The 14,494-nt window shown below is 40.1% G+C and overlaps 1 protein-coding gene across 2 annotated transcripts in view; it reads right to left on the reverse strand.

The window, feature by feature from the left end:
• ARHGAP15 (Rho GTPase activating protein 15) overlaps positions 1-14,494 on the reverse strand; it is a 321,487-nt gene that overhangs the window by 15,638 nt on the left and 291,355 nt on the right. For both annotated transcript variants that reach the window (XM_017740245.1, XM_008638204.2), the window contains exon 14: positions 7,562-7,667. In XM_017740245.1, the coding sequence (XP_017595734.1) occupies positions 7,562-7,667 (106 nt within the window). The remainder of the gene's footprint in view (positions 1-7,561; positions 7,668-14,494) is intronic.

A 14,494-nucleotide genomic window follows, 5' to 3' on the forward strand; every position in this document is an offset into this window, starting at 1 on the left:
TAGTTGTTCAGGTATTTGCTTTTGCTTTTCATATATTTGCCACTGAAAAGGATATATTTTATAGCTTATTAAAAAAAAAAAAATCAGGGTCTGTTTTCCCACCAAAGTGCTGGGGGATTTACATGCCAAACTCTCACTAGCCTTAATGAATTACCTGCATAAATTCCCTTTCAATCAATAGTAGAATAGATCCTATTGTGTTATATTAATTATTTTGCACAGAGAGCTGACATTTTGGCCTTAAAGCCTTTTTTTGTTTTGTTTTGTCTTGTTTTTTAAGTTCCAATGAATATCTGAGAAACTTCAAGCAAATTATTTATTTCACAACCTTAATTCTGAGAAAAATCACGTATCTTTAGGCACAAAAATGAAAAGCATTGCAATTTACCCTTTGATGACCTGGTCGTGGAAATTTGTGTGTTAGGTCCCAATCTCCCCAAACAGCAAAAGAAAAAAAGATCCATGGTAATGAATTGAGCAGTCCTAATTCTGGCCAACAAAAAACCATTTCTGCTGGAAGGAACACTAACCCCAAGCAATATTAAGAGGTTACAAAATCACATAAATTAAGTCCACCGGTGATATTTTGCTAAAGCTTATGCGAGTGCAAACCAGAAGCAAGATTCTCACGTGGTCCTGATTAACTGAAGAGTCCTTAGCAGTAACCAGCCCTCCCTGGGATGTGCTGGCCAGATGCACACGTACACCCACAGCACATGGATGAGCCTTCAAAGCCTTGGGGGGCTCGGCTGGGGGACTGGGGAGCAAACAAAGAGTGGAAGTGAGAAGTGTTGGCTGTGTCGTGGTGGGAAAGTGCCTTACCCTCTCCATTCCTCACTTTCTTTATCTACACAACTAGGATAATAAAACTTACTGACCTGAAAAAGAAGTTAGGAGATTTAATTAATGTTTGAAAAGCTTTTTTGAGATTGTTTGATATTGAGTAATGTGGGATGAACAATAGGAGCTCTTGGAAACAGGGCCTCTATCTATCAGGATTTGTGTACTGCACTCAGCACAATGGTGCCGTGCAGCCACAGAGTCAACTGTGTCATAAATATTTAAATTAAAACTATGTTAATTATTTTTATCATTCTGTTATTTGCTGATACACCAGTTCAGTACTTGGTAGCATTGAAGAGTACCGAGTGCAATTATTTGCCTGACTGTTATGAAAATCAGGGTTTATATTTTTAAATACAGTGGTGGAAATAGGAAGTAGATGGAAGCAAGGGGTGAAAATGTGGTTTTAATTACTCATTGTTCTTCTCTTTAAAAGCACTAAGCTGTAAGGTATTCTTTGGGGAAGAACTAAACTTTGTAAACTTTCTTATTCCTCAAAAAGCAGGATTTGGCATGACTGCAAAACACTTGATAGCAGGTCACCATAACCCCAAAAAGTACAACATCAAAATGCACAAAGATGCTTCTGAGAGACTGGGGTTTTTCTGCCTGTCCTGTGCACACTTGTGCCTGGTGCTCATTTTTTTGTGTCCACTAATTTCCAAAGGGTGAGTTTAGTAGACTGTCATGTGCTCAACCGAGAGAAAAAGGGTTTAATTCTTCCCCTTCCCCCAAAATGAGCCCCGGGAATCTGTGGTAAATGGGATGAGTGTTGGCATTGCTCCAGCTCCTTTGTAAAACTCTTCCATAGCTGAAACTGAGAAAAGCACGTGTGCAAAAGCACATCTCAATATATATTTGCCCTTCTCAAGTTAAGAGATGATTAAATGGTTTCATATAAAACTTAAAATGTCAGTCAGGGATACCTGAGTCTTTTATGTAACTGGTCAGTCCACCTACTTACTGCCCTTATGCAAGAGGACGTTTCTCCTCCTCACATTTCCAGTAGCTGCTCCCAAAGCTTGTAGGAGCACAGCTAAACTTTTCTCCCTGCTGCTGTCCTGTGGCTGAAAACCAAAAGCTGCTTATGAGTTTCCTGATTATAAAGAAAGGTCTTGATTCAGGAAATAATTTCCACAAATAGTCTTTCTTGTGCCTTCATTTAAAGGCTTCTGCATCTCCCTGAATTTGAGCATTTTTCCTGAGGGAAAACTTAAGGGCTCGTTCCACATTTTGGGTTGTAGGTCTTCCACAGATCCACTGAGGTTTCCCAAATAGAATTTTTTTAAATACTCCTTCCATTCTGGGGATTGTTTTTAGTTTTAAGTAGCTTTAACCTTTACTATTATTTTTTTTTTCTTAACAGAAAACTTGCACAGTTCTTAGTGTAATCTGTTCTTTTGCTGTGTCAGAAAAGGGTTCTCTTGAGCCTACATTTAATACGTGAGCCTGCCCGAGAACTGCTGATATGACACGTAGTTTAGCAAGTGAAAATCACATATGTTTGCTACATCTTTACTCCACCAACTTTGGAGAAAAAAAAAAAAAGTTTGCAGACATCCCCTGCTTAGCACTACTACATGCTGTACTTTAACTTCATTTTCTGGTTTTCCCTCAGAATTCTGGGTACTGCTGCTGGACTTGTCATCACATTGTCATTGTGTCCTGGTGTGCAGGCTACTGTGGGCTGCTGGCTTTGCATGGCTTTGCTCATTTTCTTTTTTTTAATAGGTAGAAACAAGTCTGTTAGCTGTATAGAGTTTGCAAAAACCTTTGCTCTTCAGAATGTAGCTGCCACAAGTTGTGAGGTTTGAGGTGGGGGGACTGTTCCTCCTCCCCGTTTGTCAAGGTTGGATGTTTTTTCCTGTTCACAAACCTATGAACATGGGGGAAGTTTGGTTGGTTTGTCAAAATAGCTGAAGATGAATACCTATGACTTTTGTTAGATAATATATTAATATCAGTGGGTTTGTCTTAGATAAACAGTTCTACTCTTGATGAGGAGCATATTTCCAGTGAAATCGATGCAAACAATCAGTAAGAATGAAGAATTTGGGCAGAGCAGGAAAGCAATCAGGAAGAAAATCATCATTCTCCCTCTGAAAGGGCAGAAAGCCTGGATGACATCTGAGAATCCCTAGCCATGCTATGTAGAGTATGGGAAAAATGGAGCAAAATAAAGGGAGTTTCTTGGATTCAAAGGTGAATTAAAAGGAATCAGCTCCTGCCCGGACAAGGCAGCCAGATAGGGCACATTAACAGATCCACGTGACAAACCAAGAGGCAACTGCAGAGCTCCCCAGACAACCTGCCTGAACTGCCTGCCAAGGAGGCAGATGCTGCTGCTGGAAGAATATCTTCCACAGTTGGGCATCTGGGTTCCGCGCTTTCCACGTAAGGGAGAGGGATGGGAGCGTCGGGCTGGCCCCTGCCTTCCTGTTTAATTATTTCAACATCCCTTTTATAGTTTTGTAAATAACACACATTATCCTGCCTTCGTGCAGGGAAATCAGGAGCAAAGAGAGGGTTTTTCTCTCTAATACATCCCCTTGCAGGGGTGTCCACATGGATGGGTACAGCCAGACTGGAGCTTGGCTGCCCTGTGCTCCAGCCTGGTCAGATGTGACACAGCTCAGGTCTGGGAGTTGCAGAGCTGCCTTGTGGTGGCACGGAGCTCAACCTAATAAGCAGAGCAGGCTGAGATTCATTAATTTAACATTAATAAGCACAGCTTATTAGCTCAGGCACAGTGCTGTATAATGCAGGCACACAGCTTCTGGAGCAGAGCAGCGTCCGCCCTCGCCAGCTCAGAGCGCAGTGCTGAGGACCCAGCCAGGGTGTTCCTCTTCCCTGCTGCATTTTGCATAAGGGAGAAAAGAGAAGTTTTGTGGCCACTGGAGAAGTGGCTGTGCAAATAAAAAATCCCCTCCAGGTTTTTAGATTGTATTGCTGACTTATGCCGAGACTTTAAGTCATTCAAACTTCTCGTGCCTCGGTTTCCCAATGGCTGCGTAACAGCTACCTCTAGGTGCTGTGGTGAAAACAGTTCATAAAATGCTATAAAGAGTGAAATTCTCCCTCTGCCTCACTTGCATTACAGTTGTTTGAGTAAATTACTGGGTACAAATAATGGTTTCTCAGATAGGGATTTGGTTGTGCTTAGCTCATGTTTGTGCAGGGAGTCAAGACAAGGTCTCTGCATCATTTGATGTCCTGTGTGCACCCAAAATATAGGACCAGAAAGGTGCATCAGTTTTATCTGGTACCTGTGATTAGCTCACTTTGTTTGGGAGTAAAAGTCCCATGAGAGTAAGGAAGAGGAAAGAGAAGAGATCTGTGGAACGGGTGTAGGGGACAGCAATACCTAGGCTGTACAAATATTGTCTAATGAGCAAGCAAATATTTCTAAACATGTTCAAGTAGGACAGGCTGTTTTCTGTAGACCTTTATTCAGGAAAATCCCTCCTTAGGTTGGGTTTGTTTCTTTCCTTTGTAAAGTCTATTTGTTTGGTTTTCTCATCTTTGGGAAAAAGCATGAATAGCCTAACAGTAGATGTGCTCAATTATTTTCAGAATGAGTCCTAATAGAACAATTCCTTATGGAATTAGACTGACAAAACCTATGTGACATGTCTGTTCAGCCCAATATTTTGTCTATTCTGCTTTTAAGTAGAAGAGATTTCATGGAAAGATGAACAGAGACATCAGTGGGTTGTGGTTTTTCCCATCAAACCCAAAAAACTTAAAAGAACAGGTACTGCAGCCCCAAGCTTTGCTTTTAATCCACCTCCTGTGGGCTTCATAGACTGCACTATGACTTCTTGCAGCTTCAGAGAGCTTGGTTTAAGAGAGATATATGGCACGGGTGTTAGTCCCTGCTGCCAGGCCTTTCTCACAGACACTCTCATCACCTGCTTTGTCTGGGTTTCTAAGGAGGACCCTTCTGAAGTGCACTTCTCATTGTTATTTCTGCTTGATCTGGACCTGCTGCTGCAGGCTGGATTGCTGCAGAATGGCTTAGGATAAAGCAAAGGTTGGATTCTCTTGCTGTGTCAGTGAGACAGATGCTCTCACATGCTGTATAGAAGTCACAGGCTTAAGCAGCCCCATGATTCAGGTCTGTATGGCCCTGTTCTGCCCATCTGACAGGAAAGAAAGGAATAGGAGAAGGGTAGGAGAAAGAGGGGAATGCCATGGAAACAGCATAGCTGCAATCATCCATCTTCTCCCCATCAGAACCCCCTTAAAACCAGTTCAACACAGGGCAAGACCAGCCATCTCTACCAGTAAATAGAGAAACTGCAGTAATATGCTGCAAATAAAGCCAGTTTAGTTATTTTTCCAACTAATCAGAAACTTTTGAAACTCCTGTGATTTGCCCTGAGAAAGGCCTGTGATCAAAGGGGACACTGGCACCCCTCTTCTGAAGACTGTCCCTAAAATTAATATAATTCTACATTTTGTAACCTCTGCAAACTAGTCGTGTTTCCTAGACTGATTCAAACAAATGCACATTGCCCATATTTGCATAATATAAGCATCACATCATTACTGAAAATGTAAGTACACTACTTCATTCTTGTTTATGGAACCATGAGGTCATTCAGAGTGACCCCTGCCTTTAACATCCTCAAGTTCAAGAGAACACACATGTTTTACTTGTTTGAGGGATTTTTTGTGCTTTCAATATCTATTCTACTGTCGCTTCCATACCAGTGGAGCAAAGCTTATGGAATAGCCCTGTCTTTTCCTGAGGATGTGTTTGAGGCAGAGAAGATGATTGACCTTCTTCAGAGAGACTCAGACAATTACTTCCCTAATGCTCAAACCCCCAAATGGCCCCACCGTCACATCTTCCTGCCTTCCATCACTCTGTGCCACTGTGTTGCCTTGGTGTACCTCAGCATTATGAACTATTGGTATTTTATTTCCCATATTTTAGTGGTTTTATTTTTCCTTTTATTTTCTTTTTCTCCAAAAAGCCACCAGTGTCAGTCCAGTTTTGCCCATTATTCTACATATCCACAGCAGGAAACAATTGCTGTCCCAAATAGATTATGCTCTAAAAAGCCAAGGCAGACAAAGGAAGTATTATCATCATTTTGTAAACAAGGAACCAAGGCACAGGGAGATTAAATGATTTACCCAAGGTCACCCAGAACATCCGGTCAAAGCCAAGAACTGAACCCACGTCTCCTGAGCCTCAATCAAGTGATTTAACTATGAGATCAAAGACTTATTATGTATACCTGATATCTCTCCCCTAAGACATGGCAACAAAACTTTGTCAGGTTAAGATCAATGCCACACAGAGTGCAGTAAATTTTGTATATGGCATATCTGTGCTGACAGCGTGTACCCACTTCTTGCACTCAGGATCTTCCCAGGAAATAATTTCCCTTATTATTCTTCCATTGACAGTAATAAATTATCGTCCTTCTCTAGATAACCTGCTGAAGGAGAGAATGTGTGCACACAGTACATCAAATGAACACACAGAAAACTGTTTTTCTGCAAGGCCAAACTCAGTCATTTTATGGACTGCTTAAAATCCTTCCATGCTTAATGAAATGGGGACATTCCCACAACTGTATGGACTTCATTTTGCCATTTCAGCTGGAAGCTGCAAAACAAGATAAAGGATCTACATCTCTTACATGCACATGCCAAGAAATGACCACTATAAAGGCATCATTCATTATAAACTCAGAGTGGTCTTTGATTTGGAGCCTTTATCACTCCCTCACTGGGGTCAGTATACCATTCCTGGGATGAAATACTCCTCTGTGCCTTGATGGGGCCCAGATCCTGATGTCCCTTCAGTTTTAGGAGTAGTTTGGCTGAAAAATCACTGTAGAAAATGGCACGGGTAGTGCCAACAGCAAGGAGGAACAGGATCACAGGACCCTGCCCTTCACATATCCCTATCCTGAGGTCTCCCTGGTCATCCTGCATGTCAAACAGCTGCAGTGGGTGCCTGAGTGAGCCATGTGAGCTGTCTATGCTCTTACTGTTAATGCTATGAAGCACAAGAAGAAAACCTGAGGTGAACGTGAGACTCTGGGTTGATTTTTTGGGTTGACATCTCTTGCAAATGCAGCTCAGTGAGTGTGGAAACCACAGGGGAGTGATAAGGGGGAACCTCACAGGGTCGTTTTTCTGCCTCTGTGGTATCTCAGCAACATTAGGAGAGCAAAGATGCACTCCCAAATCTCTCCTCAGCATTTCTTAGATGCTCTGTGTTGTCACAAGCTCCTTGTGAGGGACAAGAGCACATTGTGTGTTTTCTTGAGTGAGGTAATTCCTGACCTCAACATAGCACAAGATCAGTACAGGTGGTTGAACAACAGGGATCTCAATGTTGAAAACATGAGCATCCAAAAGGCCACTACTGGAGAGATTCAATCAAACTGGGTGAATTCAATCTGGAATATGTTGCATTTGCCCAATTCAATGCACCTGTAACATGTTAATCCCAATGTTTTTGACTGCATTGGATTGTCCTGCTTTCTACTAGAGGAAAAATTTGGGATTTTGCTTAGACATCCTGATTTCTTGTGCAGGAATAGGATATACATAGATACCATAAATCGTGCTCAGCTTTACCAAAGAATGTAATTATCTTTGGTGTTTTGGGTGACATTTCCAATAGGATTAGGACACCACATACCGATTCCTTTTAAAATTATTGATTCATCAGTACCACGGTTCTACTTACTTCTGTAGGTGTTCAAAAAGGATTTTCATCGTGTCATAGTTGGGTCTAGGGAGCTTCTTTACCAGGCTCCTTATGCATTTGATGCGAGTGGCATTGTTCTGGATTTCTAAGGAAAAAAAAAAGAGAAAATAACCACGTGAGTCCCAAATTAGGACATAACTTTGCACAGTGCTGTAGCTGGTACCTTACAAGAAAAGTCATTGTGAATATGTGGTTAAAACCAGAATATTTCATACCTTCTTTCACCTTAACAGAGAACAAGAGTAGTTTACAAAGATTAAAAATTCTCTGTTAATCTCAAGAAAGCATTTTCTGGTTCACAGAAAAGTATTTTTCTACTTTTAATTTATTTTATTAGACTGCTCAACCATCCTCCTTAGATAAAATACCTCCAAGAAGCAAGAGACCCACATCTTAAATGGAACCCTCTTTTGAACTTATGTTTTTCCAATGGTGCAGCTTCTCTGATGGATGAACTTCCCAAGTAATCCTTGTTGTCCTTTTATTCTCATCATTATTAGATCCAGTATATTCATGAATTGCTGTCCCTAACACCCCATCATGTTTGGAAATATGAAAAGATTTGCTATTGTTTTTAGTAGTCCTTCCTGGTGAACAATTATTTTGAGAAACCATTCCACTGTAGTTATTTTCTCATACCTGCAACACCCCACAACTGGAATTTCTGCAGGAAAAAAATTTTATTTCAAACTTACAATTAGTAGTAAAGAATTAGTAAAAAAGAATGTAGCTCTGAGGGCTTTAATCTCTCCTTTGAGGTGATGAGAACATTTCTATCCTTTCTGTTAAGGTATACCTTCCTGTTTTACCATGATTCATAGTTTTGTGGGGAAGATTTGGCTGATACTTTCACCGATTTTTCTAAGATGTTGCAACTAAAACAAAGTCATGTACAACTGTGCTTTCATTTAGGAACAGATTAGATAAGGTACCAGTAGGTCTGACGTAGGGAAAACATCTTGCATGTTACATGCCCTAGATAACCTGAGAACACTTTTCTGATCTTATCATCTATGATTTAATTATCACCTATCATTCTTCATATATGTTCCTCTTTAATATTCATATTACCCTAACACTCAGAGATCTCAATCAGGATTAAATCCCAGTTGCAGTAGGTGCTGCATAAGCATACATGGTGATTAGTGACTTGATTTAAAGGTTTCACCAAAAAAAATTTCAAGCTAAAATTTTCCTGCAATCAAGCTTAATTTAAAAATTAAAATTACTAGGATAATATTCTTCCTCAGCATGTATTGCTAATTCCTGTTGAGTTTAATACTTCACACCTACAGACATAGATGTTTATACTGAAATTGTTTTTAATTTTAACAATCATATAGACATGGAAGACAAAGAGCTCAAAGGAGTCAGTGCAGAGGTATTTTTCAGTAAAAAACCCCCAAGCTTTCTTATGGATTTATTCTGTAGGAAGTCAAGCAACTGACAATAGTGATAATGAAGTTAAACAAAAATGAAGAGCACACTTTCTGTGTATTTCTCTCTTTTTCTGGTTTGACCTTCAAAAACCCTTAACTTCTGAACAGCACAACCTCCTCCAGTCTTGCAGTCATCCCTTGATGTTTTCTGCCACAAGCCAATACTACTGTTCATTTTTGTTCTATGCGTGAACTGTCCAGTGGAAATAGGTCTGAAGCTACAAATGAAAATGATACGAAATTTGCAGGAGTTATTTTATTATAGGAAGGGGGTGCAAATTCTCTGAGCTTTTTATTTGTGCTGCTTGGTGTGCGTAAATAAAATTACAGAATCATTTAGTTTGGAAAAGTCCTCCAAGATCATTGAGTCCAGCCTTTAACACAGCACTGCCAAGTCCAGGACTAAACCATGTCCTCGAGTGCCACATCCACATGGCTTTTAAATCCCTCCAGGGATGGTGACTCAACCACTGCTCTGGACAGCCTGTTCTAATGCTTAGCAATCCCTCTAATGAAGAAATTTTCCCTAATATGCAACTTAAACATCTCCTGGCACTACTTGAGGCCATTTCCTTTCAATCTGTGTCTTGTTACCTGGGAGAAGAGACTGACCTCTACCTTGCTACAACCTCCTGCCAGCTTGTTGCAGAGAGGGACTAAGGTCCCTCCTGGAGTCTCCTTCTCTCCAGCTAAACACATCCAGCTCCCTCAGCTGCTCCTCACCAGACTTGCGCCCCAGACCCTTCCCCAGCTCCATTGTCCTTCTCTGGACGCGCTGTGACAAGACATGCTATGATCTCACCAGATCAGTTATATTTATATTGGGGCTGCCTTGCCTCTACTGCAACTTCACAAACAAAGATTCTCAAGTAGTTTAATCTTTAATTCTGGTTTGGGTTGGTTTTGTCTCTGAGAATTCAATGGGCTTGAGTGGAACTAAGACACTGAGGCAGGGACAAGCTCAGTGGAAGGAAGGGCTCACTCGTTGCAGAGTATTTACAAGGAAGTGTTGTACAGTAAGACTTTATCGTGTTCTCTTGATGGAAGTGGTTTTGCTCTGTGTTGATTAACACAGATACCAGATAGGGAACCACATCCCTACACCCTCTGCTGCTTACAGAGGCTGCAATTCCTTGTGAGGTGTATTTGTAAAAGAAATAAAATAACACCCCCCCCAATATTAATTTATAAGAAAATTATTTATTGAGAGAATGGCAAGGGTAGAAAGCTTTGTTTTAGGGCTTGCTGTACCAAAGTCATCAGTATTGGGACATAGGGATATTTAGGTAGGCAATAAAGCACAAAAACCATAGAAATTTTGCATAAAATTATGCTGTATGTTGGTCTATTTGTTAATTGTTAGTCTATTGTAAAAGAAGAAAAAAACAGGCAACATGTGGTAACTTTAGTCAGCATTTCTGAACTGGGAATGATAAACACCTCTGCCTGGCTCTGGCATTTATCAGTACTGAGATATTATTACCACATAGAATCACAGCATGGTTACTGTTATCATCAGAAAAAAAGAGCCAGCTAATCTTAATGGTTTGTAAAGCCGTTACCTGCACTGGTCTGACATTTATCATGATCATTTTACCACATGAGTCCTACATTGCAAAGGTATTTTATCTGGAAGGGACATCACTATGAATTATTATTTGCAGCTAGGTAGAAAATTGTATGTTGTAGATACCTTTTCTCATTATAAATCACAGTCACATTTCACCATTTCCCACACAAAGCTGCTGAGCCCAGGCTTTTTGCCATAACACTTAGTCTTGCTCCCTTTTATAGTTCCATGAAAATATTGGGTACTCTTTCATTAAAATGGTTGATATCCGTGGGTTTTTTTAAATGCTCTATACACGCTTGATTTTTCCCTAGTATAAAAGAATTTGTTTTTCCACTTGAGAAGCTGAAGAGGATAAACTGTTCATTTTTTTTATTAAAGCTTACTCTCGCTTCAGTTTTTGTGGCTGGGCTTGTCTTTACTCTTGACCTTGTTGATGGAATATTTAACAGATCAGATGCAAGATCTTATGTTTCATTTGCAATACCTATGTATTCGCTTTATTTCTGTAAAGCCTTCAGTTCCACATTCCTAGAAATTTTTCTCTTTCAGATCCCTGAGTAGAAAGACTTTTTAATGAAATTATTTTTTTTTAGGTTTTTTTCTGTACCATGCACAAGTGGAGGGAGGAAATCCTTAAACATGGGTTTTTACAAATAGGTGGGGAAAAGTTATTCCCCTTCTCTGTGCTGCATCATGAAGCCCAGCAGTGCAGGGTGAAAAGGAAGGAAAACACTCTGAACAGCTGTTAAATTCTCCACCTAAGTCTAGTAAAGGAAGCAGAGCAGTTGTGATGGAAGGAAACAATATTGTTTTTAATTATATTATTTTTATTTTAAAAAATTGGTGAAAATCTGAGGGAGAAAATACAACCATTTTGGAAAGTTAGACCCTCTTTTCCCCACGAAAATTTTGGAAGGGAAAGTCATCATAATGACATATATAAAATAAAGAATGAGAGGAGAGTTAATCCTTCATGCATTTTTGGGGGGAAATTTTGAGAGACATAGGGGATAATTTCAGCAGATCAGGATACTCTGAAGGGAACCACAGATGGTTTTGCTGTGTAAAAGAATCATAGAAAATATATTTAGAATTTGGGTTACCGTCTTTAAAACTAGGGCTGGCTCCCTTTAACAGAGCAAAACCGTGGAGATGCTCTCTTGTTTACATCTAAACGAAGAATGCATTGAAAAAAAACCCCTCTTACTATTATATAAGCCCTTTTGTAAATGAGCTTTGGATAAACATTTGGGCACAGAAGAAAACATGACGTGTCTCTAACATTAACAGTGGCTGGGTAAAAATGAATGAAGAAAGTAACCTTTAGCACTTGTGTCCATAAAGAATACTTAAGAGAATCCCACCGAATCTTTCTTTTAATCATTAATTTTAAATGGACATAGATGTTTACAACAAGCCACTTTGTTTCAGAACAGGAAGTCCAGGGTTTATCTCCAATAGCTCACGTTGGCTAGGAAGGGATGGATGTCTCTAACCTGACATGCATTCATTATTTTGTAAGGTACTGGGGTCTGACCCGTGACCCTCCTCAGACCTGCTGCATTATTCATGTCCGCTTTACTTTGTATAGTTTTACTATAGCACCCATTTCCCTTTTTCCAGGCATTTTGGTGGCTTGTGCATGTTTAATGTTAAATGGCATTTATGCCTCACATTAATGCCTAATTTTATCACAAGCCATGGTTTCTTTTTATGCTTTCAAGCCTCACGGCTGAACTGCTGAAAAAAACCCAGTGATTTATGATCCTGCATAAAATATCAAACTATTGATTGTTGTTGTTGGCTTTTTTAGGCATGGTTTTCCCTGATTTTCTTACAGGCTCTTCTCACCTTGTTCTGTTTTTTTGGATACGATTTCTGCTGTGGTTAAAACGTCACACACTGTTGCTACAGCAAAATCTGCCTGCCAAGAGTTTTTCCAACAATTCGCAACTGATTCGGCTGCCGAGAGAAAGACGGGTCTTGTCTGGGGCTTTTTTTGCTTAGTTTTTGGGTTGTTTATTTCATTCCTTTTATATTTTTTTTAATCAGAATGGGGTGGTTTAGGTGGATTTTCGAGTGCTAATGAAATTGTGAGACTTATGGCGCTGGCTACAGCCAGCCGGAGTGTGGGCAGACGCTCTGTGAGCTTCCCCACTGTGCTGCTGTGCAAGCATCCCTGCTGTTATGTTTGCTATAGTTTTAATGTCTGTGAAAAATTCCTGATGCAACTAAATTATGTTCTGCCCTCTTGTTTGTATAAATAAACACCCAACTTAGCCAATTCATCTTGCTCTTGCCCATTTTAGAAGCTTGCTCTGTCACACAATGCTTAACCCCAGTCCTTGATAGCTGCGGTGTTATCAGGGAATGAAAACTTGCTTAAAAGGGAGTACTCTGTTGGCTTAATTTTTTTTTTTTCCCCAGACACATCAACTGCCCAAAACTCTGCTTTCATTTGGTAAGTCTTCATATTCTGGAAGTCATGCTGGCTAAGATACACAGGTTTTAATGTATTAATATATAAATCACTTATTCATACCACTTTTAATGTCAGGATATTTTAATGTTACTGCATGTAACATAAAAGTCCCAATTTTAATCACTCACAGTACACTGTGGCAATCCTCTATTGCAGATATATTGTAAAATATCTTCTTGGTTTAAAAAAAAATCTATAAGAAGTGTTGAAACTAACGAATATTAGCTATAAAGAAAATAAGCAATTTGCGATCCGAATTGATTTACTTTTTATTCATGCCTCAGAATTAGTTGTCGCAAAAGAAAATGAGAATTGTGCGAAACCGCACTATCTGGGCAATTGATAAATTCATCCTATGTGATATAAAGTGGAATTTGCAATGAATATTCATACAACTTTTGTGATCCACTAGCAAGACCCAAGACAATGAGTTCACAACTCACTCCAATTTAACAAAAATATATGTGGAATTAATGGGAAAAACCAGCATTTAGAAAAGTTAAACTTTAATGTATCAAGCTCCAGGTGCCAGAGTTTGAGGGAAATAACCAATAATAGTCATTTTTTACATATTTGATGGGACTGATTATGCAATGTGCAACTCTAAATGGCTTATAGCACATTGTAGCATGGTTCCATCCCATTGGCTACAGTAGGGTGCAGGCAGATGGATGACAGTGACAAGGAGAGAAGTGCTTTTGCTTAGCCGTGCGTTAAGATGCCATCCAGAAGCTCTGTGCACTGCAGACACTTCATTAGGATGCCAGGATAATGGTAAACTACCACTCAGAGTGACACCCCATTTCCTGCTTACTGAGCTCTCCAACCTCGGCAGATGTCAACAATCTCACAGTGCTACAGAGCAGACCTAACTTTCCAGGCACTTTGACTCCAATTTTTTTCCCTTAACAGTGCCATACATTACATGCAATATGTAACAGCAAGTACCAAACAGAAAACAAAATTTGCTGTCCTAATTATAACAAAGCAGCATCTGACTTAGGTACTGCATGCCCAACGTACATACAACCAGTTAGGCAGCAGCGGAGAGGAATGAACCTTGTCAGTCGATTTTGGGGGTCAATTAGACTTAGGACTTTGCTAAAGGATAGTCTGATCCAGACTGAAATGATTGCGCATCACCTCTAACTTCTACCATGCAAAGGAAAAACATGCCGAGCTCTTTTCCTGGCTTTTCATACACTGCAAGAGCCTCGTGCGGGGTTTTCTGCGCAGAAAGAGCAGACTTGAGCATCTGGACGGGGTGATATTTTCTCTGCAAATGCACAACTCGAGGCTGTAACGTACCTCCCCAACAGCAGTTAAAGCCAGCAGAGAGGCTGCGCTGCGATGCTTGACCTGCGCTCCTTTCCAAACACAAATAGTTGCTCACACTTCCAAAAAAATGTCTTCAAAGG

This window comes from Corvus brachyrhynchos, unplaced genomic scaffold (genome assembly GCF_000691975.1).
Source record: "Corvus brachyrhynchos isolate BGI_N302 unplaced genomic scaffold, ASM69197v1 scaffold126, whole genome shotgun sequence".
In the NCBI taxonomy this organism is placed as follows: domain Eukaryota; kingdom Metazoa; phylum Chordata; class Aves; order Passeriformes; family Corvidae; genus Corvus; species Corvus brachyrhynchos.